The sequence below is a fragment of the Capra hircus genome, unplaced genomic scaffold (assembly GCF_001704415.2).
Source record: "Capra hircus breed San Clemente unplaced genomic scaffold, ASM170441v1, whole genome shotgun sequence".
NCBI classification, from domain to species: domain Eukaryota; kingdom Metazoa; phylum Chordata; class Mammalia; order Artiodactyla; family Bovidae; genus Capra; species Capra hircus.
In genome coordinates, this window is record NW_017190163.1 from 19,908 (window position 1) to 35,557 (window position 15,650).

At 48.9% G+C, this 15,650-nt stretch overlaps 1 protein-coding gene and 1 pseudogene across 3 annotated transcripts; both read right to left on the reverse strand.

Moving 5' to 3' along the window:
- Window positions 1-3,607: 3,607 nt before the first annotated feature.
- On the reverse strand, window positions 3,608-13,897 carry ARMCX4 (armadillo repeat containing, X-linked 4). Of its 3 annotated transcripts, none has more exons than XM_018045164.1 (6): window positions 13,810-13,897; window positions 13,253-13,320; window positions 12,187-12,264; window positions 11,765-11,845; window positions 11,393-11,483; window positions 3,608-10,918 (listed from the first exon to the last, which is right to left on the reverse strand). In XM_018045164.1, exon 6 carries the CDS (start codon window positions 10,907-10,909, stop codon window positions 3,935-3,937), a length of 6,975 nt encoding a protein of 2,324 aa, XP_017900653.1. In that variant the 5' UTR covers window positions 10,910-10,918; window positions 11,393-11,483; window positions 11,765-11,845; window positions 12,187-12,264; window positions 13,253-13,320; window positions 13,810-13,897; the 3' UTR covers window positions 3,608-3,934. The 3 variants fall into 3 exon arrangements, with proteins under 3 accessions (XP_017900653.1, XP_017900654.1, XP_017900655.1); XM_018045165.1 differs by having other exon boundaries at window positions 3,608-11,054; XM_018045166.1 differs by lacking the exon at window positions 13,810-13,897 and having other exon boundaries at window positions 13,253-13,512.
- The window catches only part of LOC102184506, a 28,637-nt pseudogene continuing 26,406 nt past the window's right edge, over window positions 13,420-15,650 (reverse strand).

The following is a 15,650-nucleotide window of genomic DNA, read 5'->3' on the forward strand; positions in this document are numbered from 1 at the left end:
CTCATAAAATCAAAATAATAATTACTGTATTCACTCCCATAAATACCAGAGTTGGACAAAAAAGAGGATGTTTTCCTATCAAATGCACTCAGGACCCTACAATAAAATTGTCCCTTTATGTATGTTCCCAGGATAGGTTGCAGCACTTCTTCACTCAAAGTGTCTCTCACTTCCTTCCTCCCTTTACCACTCCCATGGGCACCAGTGAAATTTCACACCTCTAGCATGTATGCCTGAACTATAGTGGTAACTTCTTTAAGTAATGCTTCAATATCCATCCAGTGGCTACCCCTGTCCCCACCCCAACTCTGACCCATTCTGCACACGCCAGTCACATAATTTCCCTTTCATCCTGTCATTCCTCTGGCCACGAAAGGCTTGGTGTCTTCCAGGGGTGGGTGGAGTAATTATATAGACACCTCAGTCTAGATGGCAAGGGTGAACGTCGACATTCTAGGAATCAGCGAACTAAAATGGACTGGAATGGGTGAATTTAACTCAGATGACCATTCCATCTACTCCTGTGGGCAGGAATCCCTCAGAAGACATGGAGTGGCTATCATGGTCAACAAAAGAATCTGAAATGTAGTACTTGGATGCAATCTCAAAAACAACAGAATGATCTCTGTTCATCTCCAAGGCAAACCATTCAATATCACAGTTATCCAAGTCTATCCCCCAACCAGTAACGCTGAAGAAACTGAAGTTGAACAGTTTTAAGAAGACCTACAAGATCTTTTAGAACTAACACCCAAAAAAGATGTCCTTTTTATTATAGGGGACTGGAATGCAAAAGTAGGAAGTCAAGAAACACCTGAAGTAACAGGCAAATTTGGCCTTGGAATGCGGAATGAAGCAAGGCAAAGACTAATAGGGTTTTGCCAAGAAAATGCACTGGTCATAGCAAACACCCTCTTCCAACAACACAAGAAAAGACTCTACACATGGACATCACCAGATGGTCAACACCGAAATCAGACTGATTATATTCTTTGCAGCCAAAGATGGAGAAGCTCTATACAGTCAACAAAAACAAGACCGGGAGCTGACTGTGGCTCAGATCATGAACTTCTTATTGCCAAATTCATACTTAAATTGAAGAAAGTAGGGAAAACTGCTAGACCATTCAGGTATGACCTAAATCAAATCCCTTATGATTATACAGTGGAAGTGAGAAATAGATTTAAGGGTCTAGATCTGATAGATAGAGTGCCTGATGAACTATGGAATGAGGTTCGTGACATTGTACAGAAGACAGGGATCAAGACCATCCCCATGGAAAAGAAATGCAAAAAAGCAAAATGGCTGTCTGGGGAGGCCTTACAAATAGCTCTGAAAAGGAGAGAGGCGAAAAGCAAAGGAGAAAAGGAAAGATATAAGCATCTGAATGCAGAGTTCCAAAGAATAGCAAGAAGAGATAAGAAAGCCTTCTTCAGCGATCAATTTAAAGAAATAGAGGAAAAGAACAGGATGGGAAAGACTACAGATCTCGTCAAGAAAATTAGAGATAGCAAGGGAACATTTCATGCAAAGATGGGGTCGATAAAGGACAGAAATGGTCTGGACCTAACAGAAGCAGAAGATATTAAGAAGAGGTGGCAAGAATACACAGAAGAACTGTACAAAAAAGATCTTCATGACCCAGATAATCATGATGATGTGATCACTAATCTAGACCCAGACATCTTGGAATGTGAACTCAAGCGGGCCTTAGAAAGCATCACTACAAACAAAGCTAGCGGAGGTGATGGAATTCCAGTTGAGCTGTTTCAAATCCTGAAAGATGATGCTGTGAAAGTGCTGCACTCAATATGCCAGCAAATTTGGAAAACTCAGCAGTGGCCACAGGACTGGAAAAGGTCAGTTTTCATTCCAATGCCAAAGAAAGGCAATGCCAAAGTGCTCAAACTACCACACAATTGCACTCATCTCACATGCTAGTAAAGTAACGTTCAAAATTCTCCAGGCCAGACTTCAGCAATACGTGAACCGTGAAATTCCTGATTTTGTTCAAGCTGGTTTTAGAAAAGGCAGAGGAACCAGAGATCAAATTGCCAACATCCGCTGGACCATGGAAAAAGCAAGAGAGTTCCAGAAAAAACATCTATTTCTGCTTTCTTGACTATGCCAAAGCCTTTGACTGTGTGGATCACAATAAACTGTGGAAAATTCTGAAAGAGATGGGAATACCAGACCACCTGACCTGTCTCTTGAGAAATCTGTATGCAGGTCAGGAAGCAACTGTTAGAAGTGGACATGGAACAAGAGACTGGTTCCGAATAGGAAAAGGAGTACGTCAAGGCTGTATATTGTCACCCTGCTTATATAACTTATATGCAGAGTACATCATGAGAAATGCTGGACTGGAAGAAACACAAGCTGGAATCAAGATTGCCGGGAGAAATATCAATAACCTCAGATATGCAGATGACACCACCCTTATGGCAGAAAGTGAAGAGGAGCTAAAAAGCCTCTTGATGAAAGTGAAAGAGGAGAGTGAAAAAGTTGGCTTAAAGCTCAACATTCAGAAAACGAAGATCAGGGCATCCGGTCCCATCACTCCATGGGAAATAGATGGGGAAACAGTAGAAACAGTGTCAGACTTTATTTTTCTGCGCTCCAAAATCACTGCAGATGGTGACTTCAGCCATGAAATTAAAAGACGCTGCCTCCTTGGAAGAAAAGTTATGACCAACCTAGATAGTATATTCAAAAGCAGAGACATTACTTTGCTGACTAAGGTCCATCTAGTCAAGGCTATGGTTTTTCCTGTGGTCATGTATGGATGTGAGAGTTGGACTGTGAAGAAGGCTGAGCGCCAAAGAATTGATGCTTTTGAACTGTGGTGTTGGAGAAGACTCTTGAGAGTCCCTTGGACTGCAAGGAGATCCAACCAGTCCATTCTGAAGGATATCAACCCTGGGATTTCTTTGGAAGGAATGATGCTAAAGCTGAAGCTCCAGTACTTTGGACACCTCATGCAAAGAGTTGACTCATTGGAAAAGACTCTGATGCTGGGAGAGATTGGGGGCAGGAGGAGAAGGGGACGACCCAGGATGAGATGGCTGGATGGCATCATGGACTCGATGGACGTGAGTCTGAGTGAACTCCAGGAGATGGTAATGGACAGGGAGGCCTGGCGTGCTGCGATTCATGGGGTTGTAAAGAGTCCGACACGACTGAGTGAGTGAACTGAACTGAATTCAGTCTAGAAATCCCTCCATGCATGGCACTCACCCCAACTGTTAGACCGTATTTCCCATCACCCCCTCCCCACACTTTGTATTCCAGGCAGGCCAGCCTCCTCTCTGGAGCAAAATTACCACCTCCATGCCTTTCTTCCCATCACTCCTCCCTTCTCCAATGCCCTTCTGCCCTGTTTTTAGCCCATCCTTCATGCCCAGCCTACTTAAGTGCCCCCTCCTCTGTAAACGTTTCCCTGAACACTGTCGCCTACGGAAGTTTCTGTTGCCTTTAAGCACTAATACGAAACAGCTGGCCAAGACCAGAGGCTCCAACATGCTGTCGGTACCTTTGTGTTTCCATACATCTTGCCTCTCCAAATAGATCATAGGTTCAAGGACAAAGATATGGCTATTTTTTCTGCTTAAAACACACAACTTTATTGATGACATAAAAATAAAGTCTCAAATGTATAAACGTAAGTCCACACAAAGGACCAAAGATTACTTATGAAGAATCAATTCAGTTTCTGCTCATGAAGCATACCAAAAATATCTCAATCCAGACAAGGTAAAAATCAACACATGTATTTTCAGTACAAGATTGAATTCATTTGGTGTTCATAAAATGGTCCAGCTATCGACCATCATAAGCAACATCTTTAGAAATTATAATGCGATTTACAATGTGCATTACTTCCAAGCTGCAAAACCAAAATATTACTCAAATTTGTTTGGAAAATTACAACTAATCATAGTTTACTTAAAAACAGCTCAACTCTTTCTTTCACCTCAGGGTCATTGTATTCTGCCGCTAAGATGCGAAGTTTCTTGGCACATGCTTTAGGTCGTTGGAATATGAAATAAAGGGAATTTTTACTGAACTTGTCTTGGGTAAATACTTTTGCTCTTCTTTTAAAATGGTAATTTATATTTTCAAATAGTGAAAGAGCATTAAGAATATTCTCCTTTGTCTCTTTCTTGCTAAAGATATTAATCAGTGATGCTGGTGCATTGGCAATGAGCAAGTCCTTTGTCATAGAGGGATTTTTAGAGAAATTTAAAAGCATTCCCAAAATATGGTCTTTAGTTTCTCCACTTCCCACAGTTAACAAACGAAGAAACTCTGAAATGTAATTTGTAACCATGTGCTGATACTCACTGATAATAGTCAGGTGCTTTATCAGTCTCAGTCCAGCCAGCTGCACATTTGAATTCAAGGGATAGGTGATGGTGTCTTCACATACTTGATTTAAGTAGGTTTTAACCTTCCTATGGTTTTCAGCAGCCACTGAGATATTATTCAGTGCATTTAAAGCCTTCTGCCTAACACTGGGGTAGGGATTATTAAGCAAGCCTTCAATAATTGAGATTCTACCTGCATTACGAATTATTTCATGGGAAAATGGGTAATCACGACTGTTATATAGAGCATTATTGGCTATTTCATGAATAGAAGGATCTTCAGTCATCTCAATCATGCAAATGAGTTTTTCGAGCTCTCGTGGATCCACGTTATTTTCACGTTTACAACGGCAAACCCAGGGCTGAGTTTTCTCCCCAGACCTAATTTGCTTTCTGAGTTCATCTTCAGGTGGGAAGCAAGACTCATTTTGGTATGGAAATTTCATTTCTGTCCAGATCATGGCTCCTGCCCATGACCCCATTCCTGCCCCAGGGACCATGGATGGACATGAGACTCTTGACTCAGCTGCCTTTTTGGCTTTAGTCTTAGGCACAGATTTATCCTCACTTCTGTTTCTTTTACCATCCCAGGAACAAGACTTTACATCGACTCCACCAGCAGCCTCCAGCTTGTCCTTGTTGCTGACCTTATGTCTAGCCCCACGCTCAAAGCTGACATCTTTCTCACACTTGGATCTGACTGCATTACTGTTCTCACTGTCAGCCCAAAACAAGGACCTTAAACTGATCTCCTCAATATCAGGGCTGGATGCTCTACTTAGCTCATCCTCATCTACATCTCCAGCCAAAGTCCAGGACCGCCCACTAGCCTCTGCCCTAGCCCCAAGCCTAGACCCTGTAGTGGCTACATCTCCATCCCACAACCAAGACTCCTGCCTGGCCTCAGCTCCAGCCACAGCTCCAGCCTCAGCTCCCAAACAGGAATCCATACAGACAGCCTCATCAGATTTCATCCAGGACCCAACATTGGCCTTGTTCTCGGCCCCAAATCTGGAACCAATGATGGCTTCTTTCCCAACTACTGAGCTGGATTTAATACTGGCTTCGTTTTTATTCCCAGGACTAGATACAATACAAACTTCTTCCCCTCTCCAGAACCAAGACCCTGTGCTAGCCTCACTCCCAGCTCCAAACCAGGATCCCTCCCTGGCCTCTACCCCAGCTCTTACCTGAGAATTTCTACTGTGCTGATCTCCAGGGTTCATCCACGACCCTCCACTTGCCTGATCTTCAGGCCCCATGCTAGATGCTCTTCCGGCCTCATTCGCAGGCTTAGCTCCAGTCCAGGATTTTCCACAAGCCTGACCCTCAGTGCCAACCCAGGAGCCTCCTCCACTGGCCTGATCCTCAAATCCAGATTTGGAACAGCTACTGCCTTGATCCCCAGTCACAATCCAGGACCTTTCACTGGCCTGACTCCCAGTGCCAGTCCAGGACCCACCACTGGCCTGGTCTGCAAGCCCTGGACTAGACCCTCCAATGGCCTGGTCCTGAGCACTAGACCAGAACACTCCACCACTGGCCTGATCCTCAAATCCAGGTTTGGAACAGCTACCAGCCTGAGCCTGAGCCCCAGCCCCAGCCCCAGCCCAAGACCCTCCACTGGCTCGACTCCCAGTATCAGCCCAGGACCCACCACTGGACTGGTTCATGGGCTCGAGCACAGGCCCTCTAACCACCTGGTCACCAGCCCCACCCCAGGACCCTCCTGCATGGGCCTGACTCCCACTGCAAGCATAGAACCATCCACTGGACTGATTCTCTGGCACTGGCCTGGATCCTCCACTGGCTTGGTCTCCAATAGCAGCCCAGGAATCTCCAACAGGCTGGTCCCTTGGCCCCAGCATAGACCCTCCACTAGCCTGACCTGCACTGTCAGCCCAAGATACTCTTCCAGATTTGGCCTGATCCTCATACCTAGGCTTTGCCTCACTACCAGCCTGATGCCCAGGTCCAACCCAGGACCCTTCATTGGCCTGGTCTGCAGCTCCAACCAAGAACCCTCCACTGGCTTGGTCCCCAGAATTAGCCCAGGACCCTCCACTGGGCTGCTCCTCGGGTCCCAACTGAGACTGTCCATCAGCCTGACCACCAGCACGGGGCAAAGAACCTTCTTCACTGACATGAAGTCCATCCTCAAATCCCGGCTTGGACCCACCATGAGACTGATCACCAGTCCCAGTCCAGGAACCCCCACTGGCCTGCTCCACAGTCCCAACCAATAATCCTTCACTGGCCTGGTTCCCAGTGCCAGACCAGGACCCAGCACTGGACTGGCCTACAATCCCTGGCCTAGCCCCTCCACTGGCCTGTTCTCCAGTTGTAACCCAGGACACACCACTGGACTGATCCACAGACGCTAGCCCAGACCCTCCACTGGCTTGGTTGGCAGTGACAGCCCAGGCCTTTCCACTGGACTGGTTTTCAGGCCCCAGCCCAGTCCCAGTCCAGGACACATTTTCAGTGGCCTGAACCTCAAGTCTAGGCTTGGCCAGATCACTAGTCCCAACCCAGGTTGCACCACCAGAGAGGTCACTAGTCAGAATCCAGGAACCTCCAGTAGCCTGGTCCACAGCCACAGCCCAGTACCCAATGTTAAGCACATTCCCACTTGTAGCCTGGGCCCAGGAGGCTCCATTGGCCTGAATCCCAGCCCCATCCTGGGACCTTCCACCAGCCTGTGCCTCCGCCCCAGTCCAGGATGCTCCACTGGCCTGGTTCTCAACCACAGCCCAGGATACTCCAATGGCCTCTCCCCCAGTCCAAGATACCCCACTGGTCTGGCCCCCAGCCCAGGCAGTGTCACTCACCTGAGCTCCAGTCCAGGGCACCACAACAGCCTGGTTCCCAGTGCCAGCCCAAGAAGTCCCACTGGCCTGGTTCTCAGCTACAGCCCAGGACCCTCCAACAGCCCTGTCCGTAGCCTCTACCCAGTAACCTCCATTGGCCTGTCCCCCAGGCCAGGACTGTTGACTGGCATGACTCCCAGCCCAGAACCCTCCACTGGCCTGGTCCCCAGCTCCAGCCCAGGACTGAACACCAACCTCATTCTCACTCTTAGCCACACTCCAGGACTCAGTATTGGCTTCATTTTCATCATCAGCCCAGGACGTGCTATTCTCCCAGTATCCATCCCTAGCCTGAAACCTAAATTTGATCCATCGCTCTGAAGCAACCCAGTCCTCAACACCAATCCCATTCCAGTAGTAGTCATGGACCTTAGACTGAGACTTTGTGCAGGCCTGAGGGCCTGCCCCACCTTCACTCTCTGAAGTAGGCGTGGCCTTAGCCTTGGGCTTTACAGAGACATCTCCTGTGGCTTCTGACTCACACTTATGCTTAGCCTTGTCCTTTGCCCCCAACGAGGTCTTGCTCTGGGAATGGGCTAAAGATTGATGGTGGCCAGAGCCCACCATACCTGCTCCAGCCTCTCCCTTAGACTCAGTGATGCGATTGCCCCTGACCTTACTCCTGGCACCAAGCAAGGCCTCTCCCTGGGAACTGGCCACAGCCTGGGATGGGGCAGAGCCTGTTGTATCTGTTTGCAGCTGCAGAGAGTCCATTGTAGCTGGCCCAGCACCTGCCTTAGACGCAGCACTGGCACTGCCCCGAGCCTTCTTCTTAGTACCACACGAGGTTTCGCCCTGGGAACTAGCTGTAGCCTGGGGCTGAACACAGCCCTTGGTATCTGGCTTAGACCCTGCCTTGGATGCAGCACTGGCGCTATCCCGAGCCTTCTTCTTAGTACCACACGAGGTCTCACCCTGGGAACTGGCTGCAGCTTGTGGTTGAACACAGCCTTTGGTATCTGGTCCAGAGTCCACCTTAGACACAGTACTGGGATTGCCCCAGACCTTACTTCTGGCACCAGGCAAGGATTCACCTGGGGAATCAGACTCAGCTTGGGGCTGAGCAGAGCCCACGGGGTCTGCTCCAGCCTCTGCCTTGCACAAATTGTTGGGATTACCCCTGACGTTATTCTTGGCACCAGGCAAGACCTCACCCTGAGAAGTGACCATACCTTGGGGCTGGGCAGTGTTTGTTGTATCTGTTTGAGGCTGGGCAGAACACGTTGCATCTGGCCCAGTTCCTGCTGTAGACATGGAATTGGGATTTCCCTGGGCCTTATTCTTAGTAACAGGCAAGGCTTCACCCCGGGAATTGCCCACAGCCTGGGGCTGAGCAGGGCCTGTTGTATCTGTTGGAGTCTGAGCAGAGGCCTTTGCATCTGACCCAGCCCCTGCCTTAGACGCAGCATTGGGATTGCCCCGGACCTTATTCTTAGTACCAGGTGAGGCTTCACTCTGAGAACTGACCACAGCTTGGGGCTGAGTAGGCCCTGTGGTATCTGGCCCAGCCCCTGCCTTAGACGCAGCACCAGCATTGCCCCGAGCCTTCTTCTTGACACCAGGCAAGGCCTCACGCTGGGTACTGGCCACAGCCTGGGGCTGGGCAGAGCTCTTTGTATCCTGTCCAGTCCCTGCTTTAGACACAGCAGTGGCATTGCCCCGAGCCTTATTTTTGACACCACATAAAGCCTCACCCTGGGAACTGGCCACAGCCTGGAGCTGGGCAGGGCCTACTGCATCAGTCAGAGGCTGGGCCGAGCCCTTTGCATCTGGACCAGCCCCTGTCTTAGACACAGCACTGGCACTGCCCAGAGCCTTCTTCTTGACACCAGGCAAGGCTTCCCCCTGGGAACTGGCCACAGCCTGGGACTGAGCAGAGCTCTTTGTATCTGACCCAGTCTCTGCCTTAGAAACAGCATTGGGATTGTCCTGGACCTTATTCTGGGCACCAGGTAAGACCTCGCTCTGAGAAATGGCCATATCCTGAGGTTCACCAGAGGCCCTCAGTTCTGCCTTAGCCCCTGCCCCGGAAATAGCATCCGGATCACCCTTGCCATCAATTCTGGAATCAGGGGAAACATCAGCTTGGGCCCTGACCCCAGCTTGAGGCTGTGCACAGGTTTTCATCTCCATTCCAAGCCCTGCCTTACTCTTGCCTTTGGCTTTGCTCCTAGCTTTACGTCTGGTGGTAGGCAGAGCCTCAGCCTGGCTCTTGGTCGAAGTCTGAGACTGTGCCTTTCTGTCTGTCCCAGCTTCTTCTTTAGACTTGGTGTTGGCATTGCCTTGAGCCTTAACCCTGTCATCAGGCACAGCATCAGCCTGGACATGGATCATAGGCTGAGGCTGCATATGGGACTCAGTGTCTGTTCCAGCCCTCACCATGGATACAGCATAGGGACTGTCTCTACCCTTAACCCAGGCATCAGGTGCAAATTCAATCTGAGTATTGGCTACAACTAGAGGCTGTGTGGCAGCCGTCATGTCAGCTCCCATCATTGCCCTAGATATGACACTGGTATTTGCCCTGTCATCAACCCTGGCACCAGACACTGTCTCAGCCTGTTTCTTGGTCACAGTCTGAGATTGTGGAGAAACACTTGTATCTGCCCCAACCCCTGCTTCACACATGGCCTTGGTATTACCCCCTACATCAACTGCCACCCCAAGCATGGCCTCAGCCTGGGCCTTGGCTACAACTTGAGGCTGAGCAGAAGCCCTCATATCTGCCAAAGACCCTGCCTGAGACCTGGTTTTGCAATTCCCCTTGGCCTCAACCTCAGTACCAAGAACACTGTCAATCTGGATCTCGGCCACAGCCTGAGACAGTGAACAGGGCTTCATGACTGCTCCAGCTTCTGCCTCGGACACAAAATTAGGATTTCCCTGAGCATCAACTGAGGTACCAGACCAGACCTCAGACAGAGTCTTAGCCACACTCACAGTCTCTTCCAGGGCTCTTGCCTTGGTGTCAGCCACACTTCTGATCTTGTTTATGGTGCCCGTCTTGGTCACTTCCCTGATTACTGTCAAGGCCTCATTCTGTGTCACCACCACTCTGTTCATTTCTATCTCTTTTCCGGCCAATATATGAGCTTCTGCTTTGGTCTGGGTCATTGCTTCTTTCTTGGTCTCTACCTTAGTAGCAAGTGCCCAAGCTTTAGCTTTGGTCTGGGTCACTGCCTCTTTCTTGATCAGTTTCCCAGACCCAGAGTCAGTTTGGGTCACTGCCTCCCTCATGGCCACTTCACTGGCTTTGGTGTCAGTCAGAATCACTGCCTCTGTTATTATCACTGTTCCAGCCACCGTTTTGGCCTCAGATTGGGTCTCTGTCTCTGCCTCAGCCATTGCCTTGGCTTGAGAATAGGCTTTGCTTCTGTCTGTAGCAGTGACCTTAGTCTCTACTTCAGCTCCAGACCTATCTCTTGCTCCAGCTTCTGCTCCGGTCTTGGGCTTGGGTCTAGTCTCAATCTCTGTCCCAACCATGGCTTCACACATGGCCAAGGTCTGCTTTTGTATCCCAGCCACAGTCTCCATCTTGACTTTGGACCCATTTCTGGTAAGTCGCCTCACACTCTGGGCTCTTCCCTTGGTTAATCTGTAAATGCAGTAGCAGGCACCAGCCCAGAACATCAGTCCTGCAGTCACCAAGCCCACTTCCTGAATGCGACCCATGTAATCACCCTTGATGAAGGCAAGAACAAGATACAAAACGGTTCAATTAGACTGGGAAAAGAGGGTAGTAGGTCTGCATGTAACCCTGCAAGGGTGCTGGTCTTCAGCCACTCAAAGGCCAGCAGAGCTGCCACTGGAAATGGACCTAGAAGTGGAGGAAGGAAACTGGCTAAAGTTTCTCTTCTAATTCTGTGCATCACACAGACAGATACACAGAATAGGGAAGTGTAAAAATGATGTGCTTTGTGGGAGAAGAAGATAATTAGCAAATTCTCCTTCCATCCCTTTTATCCCCTCTCCATCTTTCCCAGTGCCCAACAATTTCCCCCAGGGCACTTCCATACACGTTTTCTTACATCAAATGAACAGTGGAAAGGATGGTGGTAGCACTGACTACGGATGGTAGACTGAAGCCCTCACACCCTAATTTTTACTGGACCTACTCTGGTCACCACTCCCACAGGTCCCCACCCTCATACCAACCTGTAATGATCAAGGCAGTTCCCTCCTCTTTCCTTCTCTTGACTGGAGGTATATCCTAAAGGAGATCTATAAACTCATGAGATCTGTGGACCTAGAGACAGACAGACAGATGGAGAAACAGACGGGAGTGAAGATTTTGTTTACAATGACATATATTATTAACAAACCTCTCTCTATCCTCTTCAATTCACCCCATTTCCTGTTATCACAATAAAGGTGAAGGTGTGGGGTAAGTGAAGGGATGGTGAGGAGAGTGCCTGGAAAAGGGGGAGGCTAAGTATCCTCCAGACTGGACACTGGATACCTTCAGATAGACACTCACCTCCAACAACCCACCTTAGATGTCTACCCGGGCAATCCCCATCCTCTTACCAGCATATACTGATCAGGAATAATATCCTCCTTATTTCCTTGCTTCCAGTGATCTCAAGCCTTTCAGACCTGTAGACCCAGCTGTGGACAAGTAAACAAACAGGTACTAGAGATCAGATCTTTCACAGAATAGACAAGTACCCTGATCCCTGACTCCAATCCCTGCCTTGTGAGAGCCCATGTCCAATTTGCTAATATGATCCATCCTCTCAAGTCTTCTCTCAGTCCCACTGCAGCCCACGCTTACCCCAATGTTCCTACCATTTCCTGCACTGATATCAGCAGGGAGGATGGCAACACTGGGGAAATCTGGCAGAGTGCAGAAGTGGAAGAACCCTCCACTGACACTCTCTCAAGTCTCAGCCATCTTATATGCCCACCCTCTCTTGTTAACCCTATGCATTGTCCATCTTCACACCAACCTCCACAGTTCCAGGCCAGTCTCCCACTTTCCTTTGCTTTCAGTGGTAAAGAGCCCTACTGTTGCCCTATGAGAAGACCTAGGAACAAACAGAGAAAAAAAGAAAGGTAAATGGTGAGTACTTATGACATTTCAGCATCTAAAACATGGGTCCCAGTACCCACCTTACTGGGCTTCCCTGGTGGCTTGGTGGCTCAGTGGTAAAGTATCTGCCTGCCAATGTCTGTCAATGCAAGAGACTTGGGTTCAATCCCTGGGTCAGGAAGATCCCCTGGAGAAGGAAATGGCAATCGACTCCAGTATTCTAGCTTGGGAAATCCCATGGACTGAGGAGTCTGGCTGGCTACAGCCCATGGGGTTGCAGAAGAGTCAGACATGACTTGGTGACCAAACAATAACAATCTGGATTTAGACACCCGTTCTCTGGCAAACAAAACCTAGGGCTTCTCCAGCACTGAAACAGGCAGGGTAGAAAAGGGAGGCAGGTAAAAGGGGAGCAACAGAGGCGAATCGTTCTAAAACCACCTGTAGGATTCTAGGGCTTCTCCCCAGTCTATCATTTCCTTCACCTGTGCCAACAGGTGGAAGAATCTGGAAAACTGGAAAACAGGGAGACAGATGGAGGCCCGTAGATCCTATACTCTAGAATGACAGCCTACTGCCATTTACTTCTCCTTAAACCCATCTCTAGCAGGCTCCAACAAAAGAGACAGGATGTGTGTTGGGAGTCGGGGGCTTTTGCTTCTGCAAAATCTCCATCCCTCCCCCGCAAAGGTTATCTCCAAAAAAAAAAAAAAAAAGTAGTTCTTTGAGACAGCAATTTGTATTTTCGCAGTATTATCTGAGGTGCAAAAAAAAGCATCCATAGAAAAGTTGCTGTCTTTATTGGTCTTCAACATACACTTTAAGTTAAAGAGCCCAAGCTTGGTAACTAAACACAGTTTAGAGAAAGTCCCCTATAGAGCCACCCTATACACCATCCAGATAGCGGCGCCTAAGTTCCTGTCATAGAGAATATTCGTATAGCACTTCCACGGTTCACAGCGAGTGTCCGTACCCACACTAACCTCCGCAGATCCTGTGCAGTTTGCTCTTCTTCTTCCCTCGCCTCGCCACAAACACTGCCCCACAATCACTGTCGTCAGACAAGAGAGAGGAAAGGCACTGAGCGCTTGGACTAGCATCCAGGACGCAGATCCCAATACTCGCTTTTCTGGATTCAGGAACCCGGTTATCAAACGTCCCTGCGCACCTTGCGAGACGCCACCCGCACCAACCCCGCCGTCCAGTCACTAAGGCCCACCATTTTCTCTGCAAACGCCACCGTGGCGGCGTGTCCCTTCCACTGAAACGAGCAGGAAGCTGAGCGGACGTGTGCGATCAGTGATTAGAGTCAGAGAAGAAGGAACATCTCAATCTCTGCATTTCCCTCTTGAGACACTCCCCCCACCATCCGCCCTGTCAAAGCCCAGGATTGCCCAGCACAGACTTAGGCAGGAGGAGCAGGGCTTGGGAGAATCGAGCGAAGGTTCCGGGAACTTGAGCCGCTTTCTCCCCCATCCCCAGGCCAGCTCCCGGGTTGGCAGTCCGCTGCCGCTCTGGCTTCTGTGCGCGGGGCCCTTACCTGCTCCGCTTGCCGCGGGGCCCGATGCCAGCCCGCCGTGCGCAGGGCAGCGGGGAGCTGGTTCCCAGACAGGAGTGACGCCTGCACCGAAGGCTGCGTCGCTCTGCAGCTCGCGGTCACGTGAGGGCCCCGCGTCACCACCGAGCTCGCCCTCCGAACCCCCCTCCCAGGGGCTGGTGGGGAGTTCAGCAGGACCCTCCCCTCCACCTCCGCACGCACGGTCTCCCCCTCCACCCAGCTGTGCGCGAGGCCCCGTCACTCAGCTCGTTTCCCTCCAATCTGAGAGCCCACAAGTGGCATCATCTCCCTGCGGTTGGAGTTTGCCCTTCTCTTGTTACCAGGGAGGGTCTGCATCCCCCCTTCCACCTCCAGGCCTTGGCTCCGGCCTTTCCTGCAGCTTCTCTGAGGACTGTCTCTAAGACAGTTGCCCTACGGTAGTTGCCACACCTACATGGGCCAGGGAAGGGGTGTCAGGAAGGGGAGTAGAGAGCGCAAGGAGAGGTTTACCTTTCTTTTGTTGTGCCCCTTTTTTTCCCGTTTTTACGTCACAGTCATTGTTTTTGTAATGAGGAAATGGCGTCAAGCCATTTTCTTTTGACATTTACAAATTAGGTTGTAAAAATAACAAAAGACTCATTCATTTATGCCACACTAAGAATGCTTTCTAGTTGCTGTAAACTATTTCATAGCTTTGAAAACAGACTAGTGATTATTAACATTTTAAATATAAAGTTTTCCTAAACAAAACCAGTAGGTTTTCAATAGGACCAATAAATTCGTCTTTGGAAGGACATTCAGCTGTCCAATCTTAGCAGTTTCGCACAAGTGGTTTACAACTTTTTGAAATTCTAGCTTCATTGATGATCTTCCATCAGGTGTCTGAGAACTTCATAGATGACTCCTGGTTGATGAACCCAGGAGTGCCTGAAAAAACAGTGACTTCCCAGATTAACCTGTTTTCCATTCAAGGAGTTTTATTGGGATTTTGCATAAGCCTGTAATCAAATGAGTCTCATCACACCCAGGAAAGGACCAACTGTGCTATCCCACTAATGGAAAGGAGGCTCAACAGGTGGATTTTCATTAGACCATGACAGTGGTAAGAGAGCTCCACTATCTGCCTTTCATGCACTGTAGGTCCCCGAGTAGCAGGAATATACACTGTTCAGCACCTTCCAGTAGAGATAATGGGTAGGGCCTGTGGCCAAGGTAAAGGGCTATGGGCAATACCCTTGAAATCCATGTCCTTTTTCTCTCACAAAAGGCACAGTTCACAGGATCCCAAACAGTGATGCCAGGAAAAAAGAGGTTTTTTTCACCCTCTGCCTTCTGTTATAATTTCATTGTACCATCTATACAAGCCCCTCAAAATAATCCCATAAGGTAGGGACAAAGTCTGCAGAATTTACTCCCCAGACATCCAGCTGTCTGGGCTGGGGAGTCCTACACTAAATATAAACTCTTCAGGCAACCTGTCTCTTAGAACATTGAAATCTGACACCCCAGAAGGAAGCTCCCTGGGTGAGGGGCCCCTGTGTAGGGGAGGCCTTTTCAGGAGGTGAACTAGGATGCCCAGAGTGCCTTAGACCCACTAATGGGTTTTCAGAACTCATTCGACTGTGACCAATTTATGCTCTCCATCAGAGGAAAACATTTAGAAATTCATTATAAAGACATTTAAAACTTACGAAAAATTTAAAAAAAACAAAGAAACAAAAAACCCAGGAGCATAATGTCAAACAGCTCATTTGCAATAATCTAAAAACTCTTACTGATCATTAATAACATGACAACCCAATAAAAAGTGTGCCAAAGACTCGAATGGATTTGTTTGCAGAAAA